General features: G+C 39.0%; 1 protein-coding gene across 1 annotated transcript in view; it reads right to left on the reverse strand.

Moving 5' to 3' along the window:
- Nucleotides 1–6127: 6127 nt before the first annotated feature.
- Nucleotides 6128–20320, reverse strand: part of EIF3H (eukaryotic translation initiation factor 3 subunit H) — a 97008-nt gene continuing 82815 nt past the window's right edge. Inside the window, exons 5-8 of the mRNA XM_082299035.1 lie at nt 19972–20121; nt 11757–11877; nt 8410–8542; nt 6128–6390 (exon numbers count right to left, since the gene is read on the reverse strand). Of these exons, the coding sequence (XP_082155161.1) occupies nt 6293–6390; nt 8410–8542; nt 11757–11877; nt 19972–20121 (502 nt within the window). The 3' untranslated portion in view covers nt 6128–6292. The remainder of the gene's footprint in view (nt 6391–8409; nt 8543–11756; nt 11878–19971; nt 20122–20320) is intronic.

A 20320-nucleotide genomic window follows, 5' to 3' on the forward strand; every position in this document is an offset into this window, starting at 1 on the left:
GTGGGGATTAATTAAATACTCACTGAAGTCTTAACAAAAAATCAATTTGCAAATGGGAGTTTTTCACTTCCAAATAGCTTGTTTGACTGCTCTCCCTGTTAGCCAGCCCAGGATGGATGCTGGTGGTCCCTGTGAACGCAGATCTGTACAGCTTCCCCTTCACACATCCCCTGTACTATGCACAGCTGGTGGTGTCAACATTAATGAAGGGTGATGTTGAGCTTTTCTAACAAGGCAGAGCTAACGCAGTCGTGCAGTCTCTTAACTGCTCTCTAGTACCTTCTAACCTCATTGGCCAAGTGCAGTGGGAAGAGAGCAGCAGGCTGGACTGTCGAGGTCCCGAGCAGACCTGCAGGACATGCGGCCCCGAGGGCTCGGAGCCGCGGCCACGGGAGCCGGGCAGCTGCAGCCAAGTGCTGGAGCAGCACTCACTCACAAGAGAAACTCGGGCAGAGAGAACTGAAATCCAATGTGGCATCAGCGTGCAGGAGTCATTGTGAACAGCTATTTGTGGTTGAACTAAGACGACCAAAAAGCCACGTGAGCACAAGCCCATGATTGCTTGTGCTCACATATGCAACTGCAGAAAGCACTCTTCTATAAACTGAAAGGGCTTTTCCCCCCTAATAGTCGAGCATCATTTCAGGAGTCACGTTAAAAAAATATTAACGTTAATATGGCCTTGTAGTCCATGCAAAGTCCATGTAACATGGACAGTGATATTAACATCACTGAAATTTGTAATTGCTAATAATTTTGGAAACTATTTTCTTCATAGTTAGCAACAACGGATTTGCCAGACCTCTGTGTTATGTGAAATGTTACAGCAATCAATATGATCATGCTTTTTTGCTTTTCTTTTTTCCTCAACTGAAAAATAGTAAGTATCTGTATGGAAATCACACATTTGGTCCAAAACAGAAACTGCTCATGTTTTAAAATTCTTGCAAGACAGACTAGCCTTGATCTACTTACTTCTAAAATAATAAATTGGTCATTATTAGTCAAGACTTCCCTTTCAAGCACATTTATTACCACATCTTGAAAAAGGCAAGGGTATTGCAACTGGTGAGTTCCAGTTATTATGTTTTCCTGCCTTAGGTGCAATCTGTGAGCTAATAATTAAATTTGGTAATGTTAAAGAAACCAAGTGAAATATTTGGGAACAAAAAAAAATTAATCAGTTCTGTGACAGAGAAAACCTACTTAAGTGCTTTGCTTTCAAACATGATGATACACAAGTAAGCAAACACTGCACATGTTATGAGACCCCTGAATCTTTCAACCAGATTTCAACTTTCTAACCTGTGGGATGTGGCCTTCCATCAGTTTTGCTGAGAGATAACAGATGAAATCACACACTGAACAATGAAAACATGACACTTTTTTTTCATCTAAAACTACATTTGTATTGGTCAAATCCAGAAGGCAAAAAAACCCCAAAATCAAAAGATTGATGTATCATATGATATTTAAGGAACATCACCCTCAGTAATGGAGAGAGATTGAGTAAGTTGATAATTCAAACCAGAATGGCAATCCTTGTTGCACATATTCTTTTCATCTTACAAAGTTTGGAAGTCTTCAGTTGTGTTTCTGATGGACGAATACATTGCTACTCTTCCTTGTTTATTTTACTGACACTCTAATGCCTTTTAATATCATTGTAAAATGGATCTGGCCATTTTTCCTCACATATAAATGTTTGCTTTAATTGAAATAAGACATTAACTTTTCTTTCACTAAGGAGCCTTTTGCCAAAGCTGTTGTTTTTAGAGACATCCTCCATAGCTCTGCACAGTTCATTACTGCTCAGCATATGATGCATTGTGTTAACAGCAATCTGTTCTGTCAATTAAAAGATCAAAAATAAAACTCAAGCCCAACTTTGTATAAACCTCCTTCCAGTTGTAAAGTCAATATGAAAAGCTTCTGAATGAGTCCCTCTGGAACAGTCCAAGGAACAGCACCAGCACCTTCTGAGCAGTGCCAAGGCATTCAGGGCCCTGCAGCTGAAGACCAGGGGCATGAGAAAGTTGAATTTGGGACCATACCTGACACCTGAGCAACTCAAACTTCCGCCATAAATGGAATGTTCAGATCACAAAATTTAAAGCATCCTTCCAGCTGCAGACAAAGCTTTCCAGGAGAATTTATGGAAAAGTAAATATAATGACAGAATGCATGGGTTTTAGAGCAGCATGCTGGTTTTGCTTAAAAATCAACAAGCTGTGGGCAAAATCTGAAGAAAATTAAAAGGCAGCATAAAATCCAAGGGAAGAAAATGCACAGGCATGAAAAATCATGAGGGACGTATCTCTCACCCCAGGGCTGTCAAACCGGATGAGAAGCAGTTCTACAGAGAGAAATTCAATTCCTCTTACTGCATACACTGCACATATTTTGACTGGGATATTATTTGCATCACAAGCTCCTAACGACGTCTTAACAGAGCACTCAGAGTCCTTTGACTGCCAAGTGAGAACCATTAAATAGTGCTTGCTTCTTCAAGATGCCTCAGACTGTCACCAGTGATTTGTCATATCAGAGATTTGTCAGAAGGCAAAAAATTGAGCAATACAGACCAACAAGATGAATGAATGGGCTCAGAAATTTGCAAAGTATAAGGAGCATAAAAACAAAGATGTCAGATGTTTACAAGTGTTATTGGTTGCCAATGCCAATCCCATCCAGCATTCTTGTTAGCACTAAGAACACCTGCAACCTCACCCAGACCTTCTCTACTCTGCCCTCTGTGCAGGTGTTTGCATCTGCACAAATACTACCCCATCCTTACATGGCAGTTCCTTATACCCACACTGGTCAGCTCTGCACACAGGTCCAGACTTTGACAGGACACACAGGAATAGAAATTATGCCTCCTAAATGTTTAAGTGTTTGGGAGAACACCATGTGGAGCTGAAAAGAAAAAAGGACATCATAACCTGTGTAGAAGTGGGGGAGCATCCCGTGTTTCCTCCATGTGGGCAGTCAGCAGCAGAATGCTTCACAGTTTAGATGGAGTCTGGTCCAACTTTGAGATCACCAAACAGAGAATGGAAATGGTGCATCATACTGTGATGTCAAGGCAAGGTCACACAAAGTATGTTTGGATTACAGAAAAGCTCTTCCATTTAGTTTAATTTTCCTTAAATATTAAGGACTAGATTCTGACAACAGCTGTGGGAGTTAACTTTAATATCTAAAAGATTATTTATTTTTTAAGTTAAACCAAGAGATGGCCCAAAGTTTAGCACCTTTTCTTATGGCCTGTCCTGAGGATAACTGGGGTGCCGGTACAACCAGACACATTTCAGACTGTTAGAAATGCTGAGATTAACCTGTTCCACTTTGCCTTGAGACTGAGTGGGAGCATGCACCATCCATTACTGTGATTATCTCAAACTACCAGAGCACTGACTTTCTGACCCTTTATGCAACACCAAGTCGCATCCACCCCACCCTTTACCAGCAAAGCCTTTTTTGTCTACACGTGACAAGGGAACTGGGAGAGCAGCACAGCCCCAATAAGTAGGCAGCCGTGGCACTGGGACCTGAGCTGGTGCTGTGGTTAAGGGAGATGGCACTTCACGTCCACACTGGCTCTAATTATCAGTACAATTAGACATTTTACAAGTAGCAGTGGAATAGAGGCAGTAAATCTCACAGCAAAATCTCACCAGCTATACTGGTGAAGATCCTAAGTATTAAACTAGAAGAAATGCTGTTCTTCTCCAGTATCAAAACTAAGATAATTGTCCCCCTTTTTCTCCTTTCAGATGTCACTTTTGAAAGACTTGCTCATCTGCCTTAGAGAGCCTGTAAGATTCACACCAATTAGAGACGGATTCCATAGTAACACTTTCTCTTACAAGGATTACAGTTCTGCAAAAATAAAAAACCAATTACAAACCTGCATGGTTAGGAATCTGACAGGAGAGACAGCTTGATGCAGACTGTGTGTGTAAGTAGTGACCACAGGGCAGGTTCTCCCTTGCATGCACATTTGGTCTCCTGTGTGTATATGTGTTACCTATGGACATGTAATGGAGAGGAAACCATGGGGCAGAGGCCTTGCCTGCCTCTGCAATGGCTTGCTGAACAAAAAGAAGTTCTAACTTCTTTATACACATTTTTCAAAGACACTAATGTCACTACATTTTCATTAGTATACAGAAAAGGCTTTCACAGACAAGGAATGGGAAAAAGCAGGTAGTGCTATGATAATCAGAAATGGAAAGGACCTATGTCATGGTGAATGAGCCCCCAGCTCGCTTACATTAGGTAAAGAACAAGTAAAAGCAAAGTTCCAGAAATACAGAGATAGTGGGGAAAGTCCAGACTGGATCCAGTATGAAGACACAGCCCCACCTCTATTAATTTCTAATCTCCACAGATGTCGATTCTCTTTTACTGATCAACACCTTCAAGTGACTCCACCTCCTTTGCCCAGAGAAGCTTCCTCTGATTATTTCCACCGCAACAGAAGACCAAAGTGTAATTCAGAACAGAACAGTTAAATCATCTCCAAAATCTACTTACATCTCAGCTCCTTTTGCATCTCATTTCCCTCTACGACACAGGTCTATGCCTTTAGAAGCCACAAGTCTCTACTGAAGTCTTCCATATTTCTTAATGGACTTTAATTGATATTTAGCACATTCAATCTGGCTAAATAAAATCCACTGATCTTGTTAAACTTCAGCACAGAAGAATATTACTGCCTTCTTTCTCACATTTACGTCCTCAATCTTAAACAACTAATTCAAAACACACAGATTGTTTTTAATCTGTTCCAAGTATTTGTTTTGCTAACTTTGCAGACCTCCTAGTACATTACTGCTGCTTCCTTCCATACACAGGAAGCTCCAGAGTCAGTCTTCTATTCCCAGTTATCCAGAAGATCATTTTTTCTCTCTTAAATGTCTCAGCCTAATTATCTGCTCCTACTTCTGTTCCCTGGTGGTTATTTTGGTGCAAGGGAAAACTAGAACAATTACCACAGTTTGAATATTTTCTGTATAGGACATGAAACTCAATCATGTGGCACTGTAGTAGGTTCACTGTATGAAAGCTAACACAAAAAAGGTGCCCAAAGTTTCCAGAGTAAAAGATCAGCCTGGCAATCTGATGGATATGTGAAGGTTAAACAAAATTTGCATGCATATTTACAAAAACACTGCAATAACTATAGTTTAGATTGGAAAATGGGAAATTCTTAGTCTAAACCCCAGTTTTCACATACTTAGGACTTTACAAAATATTCACGTTAGAGGCTGAAATATTCCATGCTAGGTCCATATTTAGAGCATGTTATTTTAAAATTCATTCCTTCAACCATTTTAAGCTCTTGGAATTCAAGACACAATGACACACAAGAAAGAACTCAAGGAAAAAAAGAAAAGAGGAAAGCATGACAGCAACATGTGTGAGTTGCCATGTACTAAATCTTCAACTTTCTTGTTAAAAAGATAAGTAGCCCAAGTTCAGGAATAAAGGCTCATCCACATGGCGAAGTTCCTGCAGAGAGGGATGCTGCTCTTTTACACTGCACTGGCTGCTCCAGCTACTTCTGGGCTTTCTGTCGTGAACAATTCAGTAGCATCCCTGGATTACACAGAATCACTTAGGTTGAAAAAGACCTTTAAGATCTCTAAGTCCAACCATTAACTGGTTTTCATTCCAGTTCTTCATTCCAGATTCTGATTTCAACCCAGTTGGCGGCAGCAAGAAGAAATGGGAACAGAGCACAATATGATAGGGACCAGTCTCCACATCGCACTGGTTTTGTATGTTCTGAATGTGAAGTCTAAGAAACATCTGTGATACAGAAGCACCATTGCACCAGACTGTCCAAAGAGATTAAAATAAAAATGAGCAACTGCCCCAAGTGTCTAGCACATTACAGTTGTAACTTCTCAACCAAAACTGGGAAATCTTAAATTTCTTCTCTAAGTCAGTTATACTGAACATTTGTAATTATTTGTTTTTATTTCTGACTCCAAGTTAAATAAAACCTGTATTATTTGCTATGACTAAGCGTGAATAACTGCCAAACCTTTATAAAACCTGAGTGACCACAGAAAATTCCAGTTCAATAGGGCCAACAAGTAAGAAAATACTAAAATATTGTTAAAATGTGCCTTTATTTTTCTTATAGGAGAATTCTACATAAACCAAGCTGACTCTGTTTTACAAGACTTTTCTTCTAATATAATAAATTTTCAAGATGATCATGAACAGTGTAAAGCTGTAAATAACTCTTCTTGTTGAGGGCTACAACAAAGTTTCTTCAGTTGTTGTAATCCTGGAGAGCCTGAGCCATGAAAAGCTTGCCCAGGTTCTGTGCATTGAACTCCTTAATATTCTGGCAGTAGGTATTAATTTGACCTGTCAAAAGGAAAGAAGAGTAAACCCTTGTCAGTTTTGAAATTCAGAAAGACACCCTAGAACATAATTTTTCAAAAGCCAATGTGTGTGAACCACTGAGGATTTATAGAGAAGCCACTAACTTGGCTCCACTACTCCACACTTTTACATTTTCAGGATGCCCAAATAGGTTTGGGAAGAAAAAGAAACTAAATCAGGAGAACAGGTAAACTGGTATGCTCAAAAAACCCCTTAATTTTCCAGCAACACTGCATATACTTTCTGAAAATACGTATGACAATAAAAAGAATAAGCAATTCTTGCTGCTGAACAGAAACCTCAATCACATTAATTCTTCAACCTAGCTTCTCCAAAAATTCTACAAGACTAAATTTCAGTTCCATTCCTATGCATATGCTTTCTCTATTAAAATATTTTAAACAAATATTTTTCAGCAGCAGATTGAAAATTGTGCCATGTCTCTCTGACATTCTGCTAGCCATTTTTTCCACCTAACATTTCACTTTATTTGCTATTTCAAAAATCATCAGGGTATGAAGATTTGTCAGTGCTTTACAGATCAAACGTACCCATCAAAACATTTTTATACTCTTACAGCAACAAGTTATTTCCCTTGTTAGCTAGGAATAGCAAAACATGAAGCCAGTTTAATCAAAATTAAGGCTGTTTAGAAGGCAAATAAACTCTTGATTTAATGCTCTATTTGAAAAGTTTTTAAATGCCTCAGAGACAAAAGAGCTAAGTTTTATTCTTTATCCACAAACTTTACTTCATCTAAGTTGATGTGGATGCTTTCAATTCTTCCCCTGACTATGGTAAAAGAACAAACAAAGAAACTGCTCTTTTCCTTTAAGTATAATAGTTTTCAATTCTTTCTATCATAAGGGGTGACTCATCCTAAGTTTGCACTTTCATAAAACACACATCTACACACATACACTCTTCCATTGTATTTATAAACTATGCTAGAGCTGAATGTTTAAATACTTTAATGCTGCTAGGATTCAGTAACTGCTAAAAACTATAAAAACAATAGAATTTTTAAAAGACTCTGTAAGGAATAATAAATCAAGAGCATTGTTTCTTCTAAAAGCAGAACTTATTATCAGTATGAAACTATTAAATGTTAAAATAACAATCTCTTGGTCACTTCAAAATTCAGGTAATTCAAATTCACTTTTTTTTTTTAACGCCAAAGCACTCTTTGATGTATAGTACATTACCAGGATTTTGAATTTCTCTCAGTACAAAACAAGGTGACAGCTATCTGATCCAAAAAGCCTGCTACAGTTAAACAATCTGCTTTCTCGTGACATTTTCCAAACTTATTTTACTTAGCATGGCACCTAGGTTGTCTGCTCTCTGTTGACACTGTGAGGTTGCAGGTATTTTTTACCCTTCCAGGAGGCACAGAACAGGCACTGATGATGGCTACGCCTGCAGCCCACCAGTGAACTGAAGAAATTGTGGGGTAATATCTCTAGCTATCTATGCTTTGTTCCCATTTATACTTTCCCTTACCTGGGGGTGCAAGAAGATGGGGATAGTTTCCCTACATCTCTGGCCATATAAACAAAGAAATTATCCCCACTCTATTTGAAATTAAAAGCAAAACTTTCTCAGCTGCTGCAACAGCCAGTTCAAACCTAGAAATGTTATCAATAACTTGGGTCTGCTGTAAACTGCTCTGAATCAGAAATTCCAGCCTGAACAGCTTATTCCTGCTTCTTGTCTGTACAGCTCCCAAATTTCTGGAGCTGAGGGAGGGCATGAGTGAAGGGAGCAGTTACACCCATTCCTGCAGAAAGCCTGCCCCACAGAGCATTTCTCCATCTCTCCTTTAAAATCTCAAATTTGAAATATCAAGGATAGGATTTGGAATGCTACCAAGCCAAAATATCACACCATAATGGCAAAGGTAATGAAAACTTAAAATGCTTTCAAAGGATACAACTGCACTTTTTCACAAGCAGACATTCTTACGTTAAAAGGTAAATTGAAAACACTGCTAAACATTACCTGCAATAAGGAGTGACTCCATTCTTGGAGGTGGCTGTGGTGGTTTAAAAAGCTTATTGATGTCCTCCTCAGGAAGAGGGGGCTCTCCTCGGCTTTGACGCTGGATATTTTCTTGCTGACGTCTCTGTTGATACTGAAAATAAAACAACAGAATCAAAATGCAGCAGAACTTACAAAGCTGCAAAAAATTTTTCTTTTCAGATGTTTTCAACGAACCAGTAAGTATGTTTTAAAAATTATATTATTCAATACAATTCAGGTTACTACAAACAATGCTAATGCAATTCACAGTTTATCAATTCACTGGCAACAAGGCATTCCCCATCCCACACACTGGCACCTTAAATAAGTGAGAAAATGGAGAATCATGTAGTACTGAGGTTGTGGGATTAGCTTTTAAAATTTTTCAGAGATAAATACTGTATCTGATGGAAAGAATAGAGCATGGTTGATAAAGGCCTCCATGGCCCCACACAATACAGAACAGAAAGGTTGGAATAGGCAGGTATAAGAAGCCACTACCTCAGATAGTTACACAAACCAGAAATTCTCCATTTTATGCAAGTTAAAGGTCAAAACAATATTAATGTGAAAGGGGAAAAGAACTTGATTAAATAAGGTGCTTTAAGCCAAAAAATATTAAAACTAAACTGAGAACAAAGTGGTGGCTGAAACCAAGCACAATGGTTCAGTTCTCTGTTAATATAGCAGAGTAGCAGTTTGTAGAAATTATTCTGCTATATATAAAAAATTTCTTTTCAGTACTTCTCTTTGCCATATAGATTACTCAAACTTTATAAAAATTGAGACTAACGTTTCTGCAGCTATCAGATAAACATTTGTTCTTGTGAAGTTCATAAATTCAAACACTATGTGAGATTTCATACTGTATGTGGCAGTGAGGATTTAGTTATAAAGTTTGTCTTCAAAGTCCTCATACTCAACACAACAAAAAAGTCTTTAAAACAAGGAGGCAAAGAGTACAGAGTGTTTTCTCTCACTTACTTAAATGTATCTGTGATCCAATGAGTTTGAAAACAGTTCTTACTTGGTGGCATAATCAAATGAAGTAATTTTTTTCCAGTAGTAGTGACAAATACATGTTTTTGGACAATGTTAAAAATAAAATCTGAAATGCCCATATTTGTATGTGAATTGCATGTAGTTTCTTCTTTCTTTGCATTACCCCATTCACTTCTCAGCAGTCTGCCTATTATTCTTTATTGAAATGGCTTGCTCTTAATCACAATTGCTCCATTTCAGAAATGAAGTTACGACCACTAAGTATGCTGCAATGAGCCACTACTAAAGCAGCTATAGTTAGTAAAGAAATTAAGTGAGACACCATGGAACCTACTTTGCTCTGCTTTTCAAAATAAATAGACCCCCTTGTTATTAAGAAAAAACTTTGAAGTAGATGCCATCTTTCTATTCAAACTAGGCAATAAAGGAAAACAAATTTTCTGAAGATAACATGAAGCTTCTATGTCCTTGGAAATAACATAGCCAGGACAGACCACTGATCATGTGCTGCTCCCCTAAAATATTCCCTGTTTACTTATGTAAAAAAGGCAATTTTGATTCTAAAAGTTAGTGATGAAGCCTTTCACATAAAGAACAGATACTCTTTTTAATAATCACTTACTTTGTGTAGCAATACCTGCAACATTGTATCTTAAAAGTGATCTGGCCCATTTTCAGTTGGCCAATATTGAATCTTGTCATATCTCTGTCTGCTAGATTAAAGAGTTCCAATTTATTCTTCATGCAGGTATCTCTTGAGTAAGCACGTAATTTGATAACTTATCGCGTGATGTGAATTCTGTTCACCAAAATCTTCTCTCCAGGCTTTCAAGTAATTCTCATAGTGCTTTTTTCCAATTTACTACCATTCTCCTACAGTCAGACACAGCATTGCTTTATCTGTGCAGCAAGAGCAAAGAAAGTAATACTGCCTCCAAATCACAGAATAGTTAAGGTTGGAAGGGACCTCTGGACGTCACCTTGTCCAACCCTTCTGCTCAAGCAGGATCACCTAGTGCTGCTCTCCACACTCAAGATTCTCTAATCAGACTGCTTTGGATTTTAAAGAGGCCCTTTGGCACCAGGAATTGAAAGTCAGCATCACCCAATCAGCATCACTATTTATTGATACAAAAATGACTAAAATGTCCTTTCCAACCAGAGAACAGTCCAACCTCTTCACAGTCCACTGCACTATGTTTCTTTATTTCTAGGTGCATGACTACATGTGATGGTACTAAGACACTGTTTGTTTTGGAACTAAACTTGCAGTTTCACCTCTTTCATTTACTGAATCTCTTATTCCTGTGTCCATGGTGCATTTATAAATTATTTTGGTTTACCATAAATCACTAATAAACATGTAAAATAGCAAAGAAAGCTAAATCCATACCATGTCACTAGAAGTGAATTTATTTGGTAATTGCCTATTGACTAACCTATTTTATAAATCTTCTCATATCGGGTTTGTGTGGCAAGATTTTGGTAGCAGGGGTGCTACAGGGATGGATTCTGTGAAAAGCTGACAGAAGCTGCCCCCATGGCCAACAGCAGCTGGGTCTGAGATGGACCCACCACTGGCTAAGGCCAAGCCTAACAGTGACAGCACCTCTGGGATAAAACATTTTGGAAGGGGAAAAAAAAGCCCTTAATGCCAGCCAAGAGAGAGGAATCAGAGTATGTGAGAGAAACAGCCCTGCAGACACCAAGGTCAGTGGGGAAGGAGACTCCCCTGCAGCCCACGGTGCAGAACATGGTGAGGCAGCTGTGCCCCTGCAGCCCACAAAGCAGGGGAGGAATGTGAGAGGACCTAGTCCTGAGGAAGAAGGAGCGGCAGAGACGTGTGATGAACTGACCACAGCCCCTATTCCCTGTCCCCCTGCACTGCTGAGGGGAGGAAGGAGAGAAAATTGGGACTGAAGTTGAGTCCAGAAAGTAGGGAGGGATGAGGGGAAGGTGCTTTAACACTTGGGTTTATTTCTCATCACCCTACACTGATTTGATTGGTAATAAATTAAACTAACTCCCATACGTCAAGCCTGTTTTGCCTGAGATGGCAACTGGTGAGTGATCTCTCCCTGCCCTTAGATCAATCCATGAGACTTCTGTATTTTTTTCTCCCATGCCCAGCTGAGGAGAGGAGTGATAAACTGGTTTTCTGGGACATTTGGTACCCAGCCAGGGTCAATGCACCGCACTGCTTAACAGGTGTATTTTTGAAAGATCTTGCTTAGATCCCAATTCATCTGTCTTGGATAACACAACCCAAACCATATTTTGTGGGAAAAAAAAAGCTCTCATTCAGGTTTTTCCATGTTACCAACCTGGTGTTTCTGCTGCTGCTGCTTGCTTACATTCCTCAGGTAGGTATTGTATTTAACAATGTCTTGGCTCATCTCATCCACTCTGTCCATCAGCAGCTGCAGACTCTTCCCAAGGTGATTACTGAAATATGAGAAATATTCATGAAAGATTAAATTTACTACAAAAAAGAAAGATTTTAAATTAAAAATTCATTCTGTCTCTTGATCAGTATTTCTGCACTAACAGCACTATTTGCAAATTTTTAAGTTCCTAATTATCTTTGTTAAAATATTTATTTGATGATACTTTACATGGCATCTCCTCCTCTAGCATCTTTGTCTCACTGCAAAAACCAAGTTTAAATGTTCTGGTCTTTCCAGGAACCTCCAAGTAATGGAAAAACAATACCTTGCATGAATTTACAGTTATTAGAGATGCAGGTCACACATCTAAAAGAAGAAGTCATGACACTTTTGTGACATACAACCCAAGCAATGTTCCAGGAGATGTTCAAAGAGCTTGGTTTCAAATGACTACTTAAAAGTCACTACTTGAATTTGGTTTTTCACAAATTTTTAACTAACCCTCTGTTAAATATTATTCTGAATAAGAATAGTTAATTATTCTTCAGAACTCCATCTCATTAAGTAGTCTATCAAACCATGCCTGGAAGTTCAGCAGACATTGCTTGATCCTAGCTGTTGAGAGGGAGTTCTGCGCCCAGTCCAGCCAGCTCCACATTCCATACCATAGGCAACATGGAAGCAGCAGGCTGGGCGCATCCAGTTCCAGTTATGTGATCTACTGCCTTGGCCAGACAAATGCAGTCTGTTAAACAACTTTTATTGTTACCATTTTTAGCAATGGATTCAGTATTTTGCAGGAATGTTCAACTTAAGGTATACCTTCCAAGTCAAAGTTTTGGAAGTTTTTAGGTTGGTGCCCATGGAGACATCCTCCTAAATTGTGTTTACGGGGTAGAGCAATGAAAGAAGGACACTTTCTGCTCTCTATTGATCCCTTTGATCAGAAGCTAGTTTGTTGGCTCTGATCTAAGCCTTACCCAGTCCTGCTTGGCTGAAGACCAGCAACTCAAAAGCTAAACTCCATCCTTCTCTTCCTCAACTGAAATCCACTAATATTCATGAGAGGTTTTTTCCAATTAAAACTTCAGTGCACTTCCATGTCAGAATCACATCCTTCAATCACTGTTTCACCATGTTATCTGAGATTCTCTCTGTCTTTCACAATGCTTTCCTATAATCCTACAGCCTATGGACTGGAGAAACTAACTGGAAGACATAGGCATAAAGTAAAAAGAGAACCACACATGTAATACTGTGCACATCCCTCAAGTAAGTGTAAATTACTCCCCAAATCCAATAGAACTCATAGCTGGAGACAGAAGCTGCACTTAGGAATACCTGCAGAGAACAGAGCCTGCAGACACCCTTATCTCTGAGTGCAAGGACAGCTGTTTCACTCACTGAGCTGCTCACTGAACAAAGGGCTGCATCAGGAACTTCAGACCACAATTTATTTACAAGCCAGAGTGTTAAATCTCACTTGCGTACAGAGGCAGATGGTGAGGAGGATTTCAGCTGCACAGCAGCAAGAAAGGCGCCACTATAATAATTATTTTTAAACTTCTTGGTGGTTTTTTTTGGTTGAATATTTCAAGCACATGATATTTAGAACTGTGGAATATTGCCATGGCCAGGGGCGTGCATGTTTCCAGTTTTTTAGAGAGTTTATATTGTATGGAGCTAGTGTTAGAACTGGGTATTATCAGAAATGCCTGTGTAGGTACACACTAATAGCCTTGTAAGGTATGTGCACAACAGAAATTATTTTACAGATAGTGTCCAAGTGAAATATAGCTGGTTACAAAGAATGATTTTATGTGAATCTCTTTGGGACCAGCTTAGCACAGCAGAGTACAGAAACAGAGAGTTATTGTCAGAAGTTGCAGTAACACAGTGTTTGCTCTCATTACCAGGGCAACAAAAACCAGATAACTTAAACAGATGTGAACTGAGACATGAAGTGATAAGTATGCTGCAAATACAGGACCAGCTTTTTCCTCAGTTCTCATATAGCTGATACCCTTTTTTACGCCATCTCTTAAAAAAATAGAAAGACAAATAGGAAGTAGTTTGTAAAAACGTGTATGTACAATGTTTAAGAAAGTTTTATTCAGCTGACGTTTATTCTGGTAATATTTAGGAAGTTGGATCACATTGCTCCAGCCCGTAACACTCATCATACGCTTAATTAGCCCAAAGGATTCTTTAGACACCTCCTTACCTTGTGTATTCCCTACAGCAGATCTCAAAGATCATACTGCCAAGTACCTAAATGCATCAATACAACTTAAAAAAAAAAAAAATTAAAAATATATCTATTTTAAAAAGGGGTGCCAGTAAGAGCTGCTCATATCCTTATCCTCACTTCCCTACAAGGCTCTGTCATAGTCAAATGTAGACAATGTGGAGCTCAGCACTTGCACTGGCTGTTGTTCTGGGGGGATCAGTAATAAAGAAACTGCAATTTCAATGGCTGCATTTCAGTCAGCAGATTCAGCAAAAGAGTCAATTAAATTGAGTTTACATTTAAATTAGCGAGTAATGCAGACCAACAGGAACAGATCTATACAGCAAAACAGCTGGTGCTGAGAAACCAATGGCCATGCTACATGTGTTTGGGGGGGTTCTTATCACTACTTCTGACATGGTCCGGTGATCTAAAAGTGGCTGAAGCACAGTAATTATCCTCCCAATGCCTCTTTACAGCTTAGCTTCATCTGAAACAAATCAGGTCTGAGATCACCCAGTGGTGATGATCATCTGAGAGCACTCTTGAATTGAACTAGAAGACAGCTCCACCTTAAGATAGCACCAGGAGACCACAACTCCTCTGGTATCAGTGAATCTTCTTGGAAGAAAACTATCAGCTGCAGAACTGCTTTCATACTAAGCATCACGAATAAATCAGAAAAATTACCTGCCATGTGGATTCTACACATCTAATGAAGAATAATCTAATGTGAGAGCACTCCTTCACCAGAACTGTTACCAGGATCATGGACCTGTAAGGACCTACCCGTAGAACTTCTGGAAATTTATCATTTGAGACTTGTGTAGCTTAGATAGCATAATCAAAAATGCCCAAAAATGACAAACACATACAAACTGTCAAAGGGAAACTGTCAAAGCTTTTTTACATCATAAAACAGACTAGAAACTATAGTCTGGAAAGCAATTCCTTGTGCTGTGCAATTTTGCTGTAACAGCCTTACATTTGATGGGGTATAATTCTTTACCCACAAGGGCAGATATAAGATCAGGTCATTGACACATGGATTACTTCTGATTCCTTGTTTAACAACTATCAAATACAAGGGTCAATTAATTCTGAGGGTGAGAAGTAGAAACCTGTGAGCAGAGTAGCTTAATCTGCAGATAACACTCACGGTCTTTCCTGTCTTGTTCTTCCTGCTGGCAAGCCCTGCAGTTGGCAGTGATGCAGTCCAGCATCGACAAAAGGAGAAAGCAACAACTAAACATTTACTGAACTCACAGATCACTCACTACACAAGGGCATCCTCTTAGGATACAGATCTGACTAAGAGACCTGAACACGAGCCTTCATCTTTCCCAGGGAGTGCTCATACCACCAGACCCTCCCTTTGCAGATAGATTTTAAGGAGAGCAAAGGTGTAGTTCACTGCTGCCAGCAAAGGCAGTTTAAGAGGTTCCAGCATCAGCATCTTCTTGCCTCTCCCTCCTTGCCCAAAGGTTACAGCACTCTGAGCTATATGGAGTCAGCTGTTTGCGTGGGCACACTTCAAACCCTTTCAGTGAAATAGTCTACTGTAAATGCAAAAACACCCCCTGTTGAGGTTTCTTTCTTTTTTTTTTTTTTTTTTTTCAGGGAGGCAGAGGGAAAGGCTGGAAGGGAAGAGTGGGAGTCTGATTTTTTCCATTAGACTATTCCACAAAAGCTAGTTGTACAGCCATATTCTGAAACAGATGAGGGAATTAAAATCTTTGAGAGTGGGAGGGATGTAGAGATGAAATAGGGGTAATGGGGAGAAACGAGGCAAGCAGCTGGGACTGGAACCTCAAACTGGCTCCGCTTCTGTAGCATTCATAATGGGGAACTACACATGAAGCCCATATTTACTTCAGCATCTTTAATCAGAAAGGGACTCCAGACACACTTGCTAAAGGTCTGAAACATCCAAAATGAAGCTTCAAGTCAGACACCCAAGCTTCAAAGAGAAGCAGCAGTTCCTGCGGCTCCCAGTGCCCATGCCCTGCTCATTGGTTTTGCCTGTCTCTAGGCACAGCTCCCGGGCCCCAGCTGGCACAGCCCATGAACCCGCGCTGGCCCGGGGGGCTGCATCTCTCTCTTCCCCTGAGATCCGAGTCACCGTGCTGCACCCAGGCACTGAATTTTGGGCTATAACAATTCTGAAGCTGGAGATGTGCAAAAAAGATGGCCCCCTAAACTTGCCTACAATTACCATAATTGGACCCCCTCACTTATTTGTGTTTTGCTTGTACTATAGCTAAGGAAGATGACAACAAGAACAGCAAGAGGAAGGGTTAGAAAATGCTGTATCTGCTGCTCATTTTTTCCACTTTCCAACAGCTCCATTGAGGCCCCTCTCAGCGACTGCTTTTTGGGAAAGGTGCCATCCTGTACAGCATTTTTCCTCCTGGTGGGAACAGATTTGGGTGGATTAGAGAAGTACTGCTGGGCAAAGCACATCTTTTTGATTAAAAATTTGTAAGGTACATTCCCACCACTTAGCAGAACTTCTTTACATCTCAGAATTTCAGCCTGAGTTCAACCTGTGCTGTTTAAGAGGATTTTGTTTGAATGAGATACATAAGTCAAGAATCTTGAGTTCCATTCCATTTTCTATTCTGACTTTGATGTGTGCCTTTGGGCAATGCATTTACTCTCTCTGTGTCAGGTTCCCCCATCTGCAAATTAGAGATTTTCATAATCATCTTAATAATCCATTAAGCACATTGAGATTTTTGAATAAGCTGTGCAATGTATAAAGGTTAATATTGTTTTCAAAAGCCAAAGCAACCTTTCTTTTGTCACTTCTACAAAAATGCTGCATCTGATGTTTGAAAAATATAACTGCCAAGTAGATGTTAGTGCAGTAAATGTTCAGCACATGTTTGCTTCTACTGACGCACACTATTAGAAAAATTGCTTGAGACAAATTGAGATATTATAGAACAACCCTATTATGAAGCTAGACCACAAAAAAGCTCTTTTTAATTTAAACTAGATCATCAATAGAACACGGAAGAGATGGATGAGAATGAGAAAGTTGGTTGTAATTATTTCTCTGAAGATCTGGAACATTATCTGACAGGATTTTAATTCTCAAGTCTCTATCAAAAGACTGGCAGCTCTCCAAGGTCTTCAAGACATTTTGGTCCTTAAGGGTAGCAGGATAACTGAGTAAAAGGCCTTTACTTGCTATTACTTGCTAGCCTTGTGCTAGTCTGCCTTCAACTTCTTTGCCTAGAGTACTCCAGTCAATTCACATTTCCCAAGAGAAACATAACTTTATGTCCAAAAAAGTAAATTACTATACACAATTATCACAAATGTACTTCAAATGCAGAAAGATACCAAAGTGCAAGCAAAGTACCTCAAATAGGTAGAGCTTTAAATTCAGACAAGGTGGGTGGCTGAACATGTGAAAATCTTGATGAAGCAAACTCTCCAGAAGAGAAGAACTATGGGTAAATAATTTTATTGCCAAAACCATTGCTTCAGAGAGTATAAAAGTTCAGGGATGCTCCCAAAGAGCCAAGGAAGTCCCCCAAAAGCCCAAGAAACCTGAGACTCCAAAGAAGTAAAACAACAATGAAAACAAACAAAAAAAACCACTACCACCATCAAAAAAAACCAACAAACAACCAAAACGCCCCCCCCAAACAAACAAAAAACCAAAACAAACCAAAAAATCCCCACAATCAAACGTAACAAACTTAGAGAAAACCCAAAAAATGAGGCCAAAACCAAAAAGTAGCTTTGAAGTTACTGTCAACAACAGCAAAGTTAAGTGAGGAAGATGTGCACTAAAATTAGAAGTTGTTATCTGAAATGTTTTAGCCTAAACTGCTGAAAGACAAAATTAAGGAAACATGAAAATAAAAGTCCAGAATAGTGGGGGTTTGAACTCCCTACTTCAGGTAATATATGCTTTGACAGAGTAACCTTTGTAGCTGAATTCAAGTAAAAACTATCTAAGTATTTCAGCAGGCAGTACAAGTCACCTAACCTTGAATAAAAAAGCATGAAAATACTTTAATTTGCTAGCTGCTTTGCCAGTTATACCAATGTAAGATATCATTGAATGTAACATGCCTGCTAACCAAAAGCAGCTATCAAATATTAAAAAAAGGACAAATACAAAAACCTCCAAACAACCCACTGGAGTATTTTCCAAAACTTTCTCTCCTTCAAACCAAGCTAAGCACCTTAAGTTCCTCAAAGAGACCAGGTGAGCTTGAAAAACCTGCCAGGAAGGTCTGTCTTTAATTTTCAGCTGGTACTTCTCTTGTTCACCTCTCATTCCCTTTACCGATACAAGGACCAACACAAAAGCCTGTCTTGCACCAGACATTTAACACCAGAATGGAAAGTAATTTGGACAGATCACAAATCACAGGTTTACATCTTATGTAGTAACTGCTCTGTGCCACTGTCCTGACTCAAGATAAAAAATAATAACTGTACAAATTACTTTCCATTTCCAGAATTGTACTGTGTCACTAGCAGCAGCCCTTGCTAGGATCCAGGGTGCCGGGAGGTCCCAGCCCTTTATACAGGAGCAAATGCAAAGAAACAACCAAGGGCAATGCTGTCAGGTCACCTGGAAACCTTCTGTATTCTCAGCACGGTCCTCTATTTCACCATAAAGTGACAGAGCTCATGAGGAATCAAATCACTGCAATTTCCTACATCCAGTGCTCACTCTCTCCTCAAATGGGAAAAGCTTTGTGATCTTTGACCAAGGAAAGAAAAAGACTTACACAATGCTTGCAGAGTCAAGCAGACTGAATATCTCGGCAGGAATTCTTCACTTCATTAATTCCAATGTACCAAGTAACAACTTTACTACACAGAATTATTGACTAAGTATTACTTGTGGCATTTGTAAATTCACCAGCAGAGTTCAACCCTATACCTGTTCTCTCTTGATGAATTTCTCTAAAAGCTATCAGATCCCTCAGAAAATCCACGTAAGCTCAAGTAGAGAAAGTGGAAAATTTCTGCCAACTTAGGCAACATAGGGACCACTAGAAATATAGATCCATTAGCTTCAGCCTTAAATGGCCGGGGAGGGAGGGGGAGCAGGAGAAAAAAGGAAAAAGAAAAGAGGCCACTAGGATCAGAATCTTGCCAGACCATTCCTTGATGCCAAAGTAAAGTGTTTTACCCCAAAAGCCTATTAATGAATACAACCCATCTTCTACATGCAATAAGATACTGCATTATTTTGTGTATCTCATTATTTTGGTCAGATTAATAATAATCCAACTGTTTTGTGTTGCATAATATTTAAATACCACCAAATTTTTGATCATACTGCTAGAAGTCATGCCAACTTTGTTATCAAAAGTGTATTTTCAAGGCAAAGTGCTACAAGAAGAAAAAGTTATTCCTAGACAAAGTTATGAGAAGATCATTTTAGAAACTCTTAAAACAATTTCTGACATCATGAATGCTGGCTGTCATGACAATCAGTGGCATTTTTGCCAGTTTGTCAGAGCCTTTATTACTTTACTTTCGAATTCATCCTGCTATCAAAGCAAAAGAAATGCAATTTCTTTTTTATTAAAATAATTTATGTAATTACTTAAGGAATATTTAACAAAACCAAATTATTTCTGCCTGAATTTTCTGAGTGCCCATATTTTCTTGAAGAAACACACTTCTGAAAAATTTATACATTTCAAGCACTGCAAGTATACGAGGATTACAGACTGAATTTAGTCCTTGAATCTAATGCTTCAGTTTTACCATGCATTTTTTTCCTTCAGCAAAAGAACATGAAGGGTAAAGTGTTAACCCCGTTAAAAGTCAAGGCAAAGCTTCCATGGACTGTAATGAGACTGGGATTTCACCCAAGGTGTTAAACTGTGGTTTGGGAAAGCGAATAAAAGTACATCCATTATTGTAACAAGTACTTACCTGCTAGCCAGACTGAGCAACTCATGTCTATCGGCTACTGCAGATTTCTTTTCCAGTTCCCACAACATCACATTGATCAGGTATGAATTCTTAATTACAATAGGCACTTCTTCAAACATGTTTTCATACGCAATATTTGCTTTTTTCAAGCTGTGAAAAAAGTTATGGAATATTTACTAATATAAACAGTAACTCTCTTATTCTCTTTGTTGAATTGTTGCTCCAACAATCAACAATTTTGTAAAAAGTCTTGATTTTCATAGTTTCACAATTAAACAAGAGTCGAGTTTTGTTAAGAAAGCATTTGCATGGCAAAACCTCACGTTTAAAAGATTAGGAAAAGCTCTAG

The sequence above is a fragment of the Coloeus monedula genome, assembly GCF_965178545.1.
Source record: "Coloeus monedula genome assembly, chromosome: 1".
NCBI lineage: Eukaryota > Metazoa > Chordata > Aves > Passeriformes > Corvidae > Coloeus > Coloeus monedula.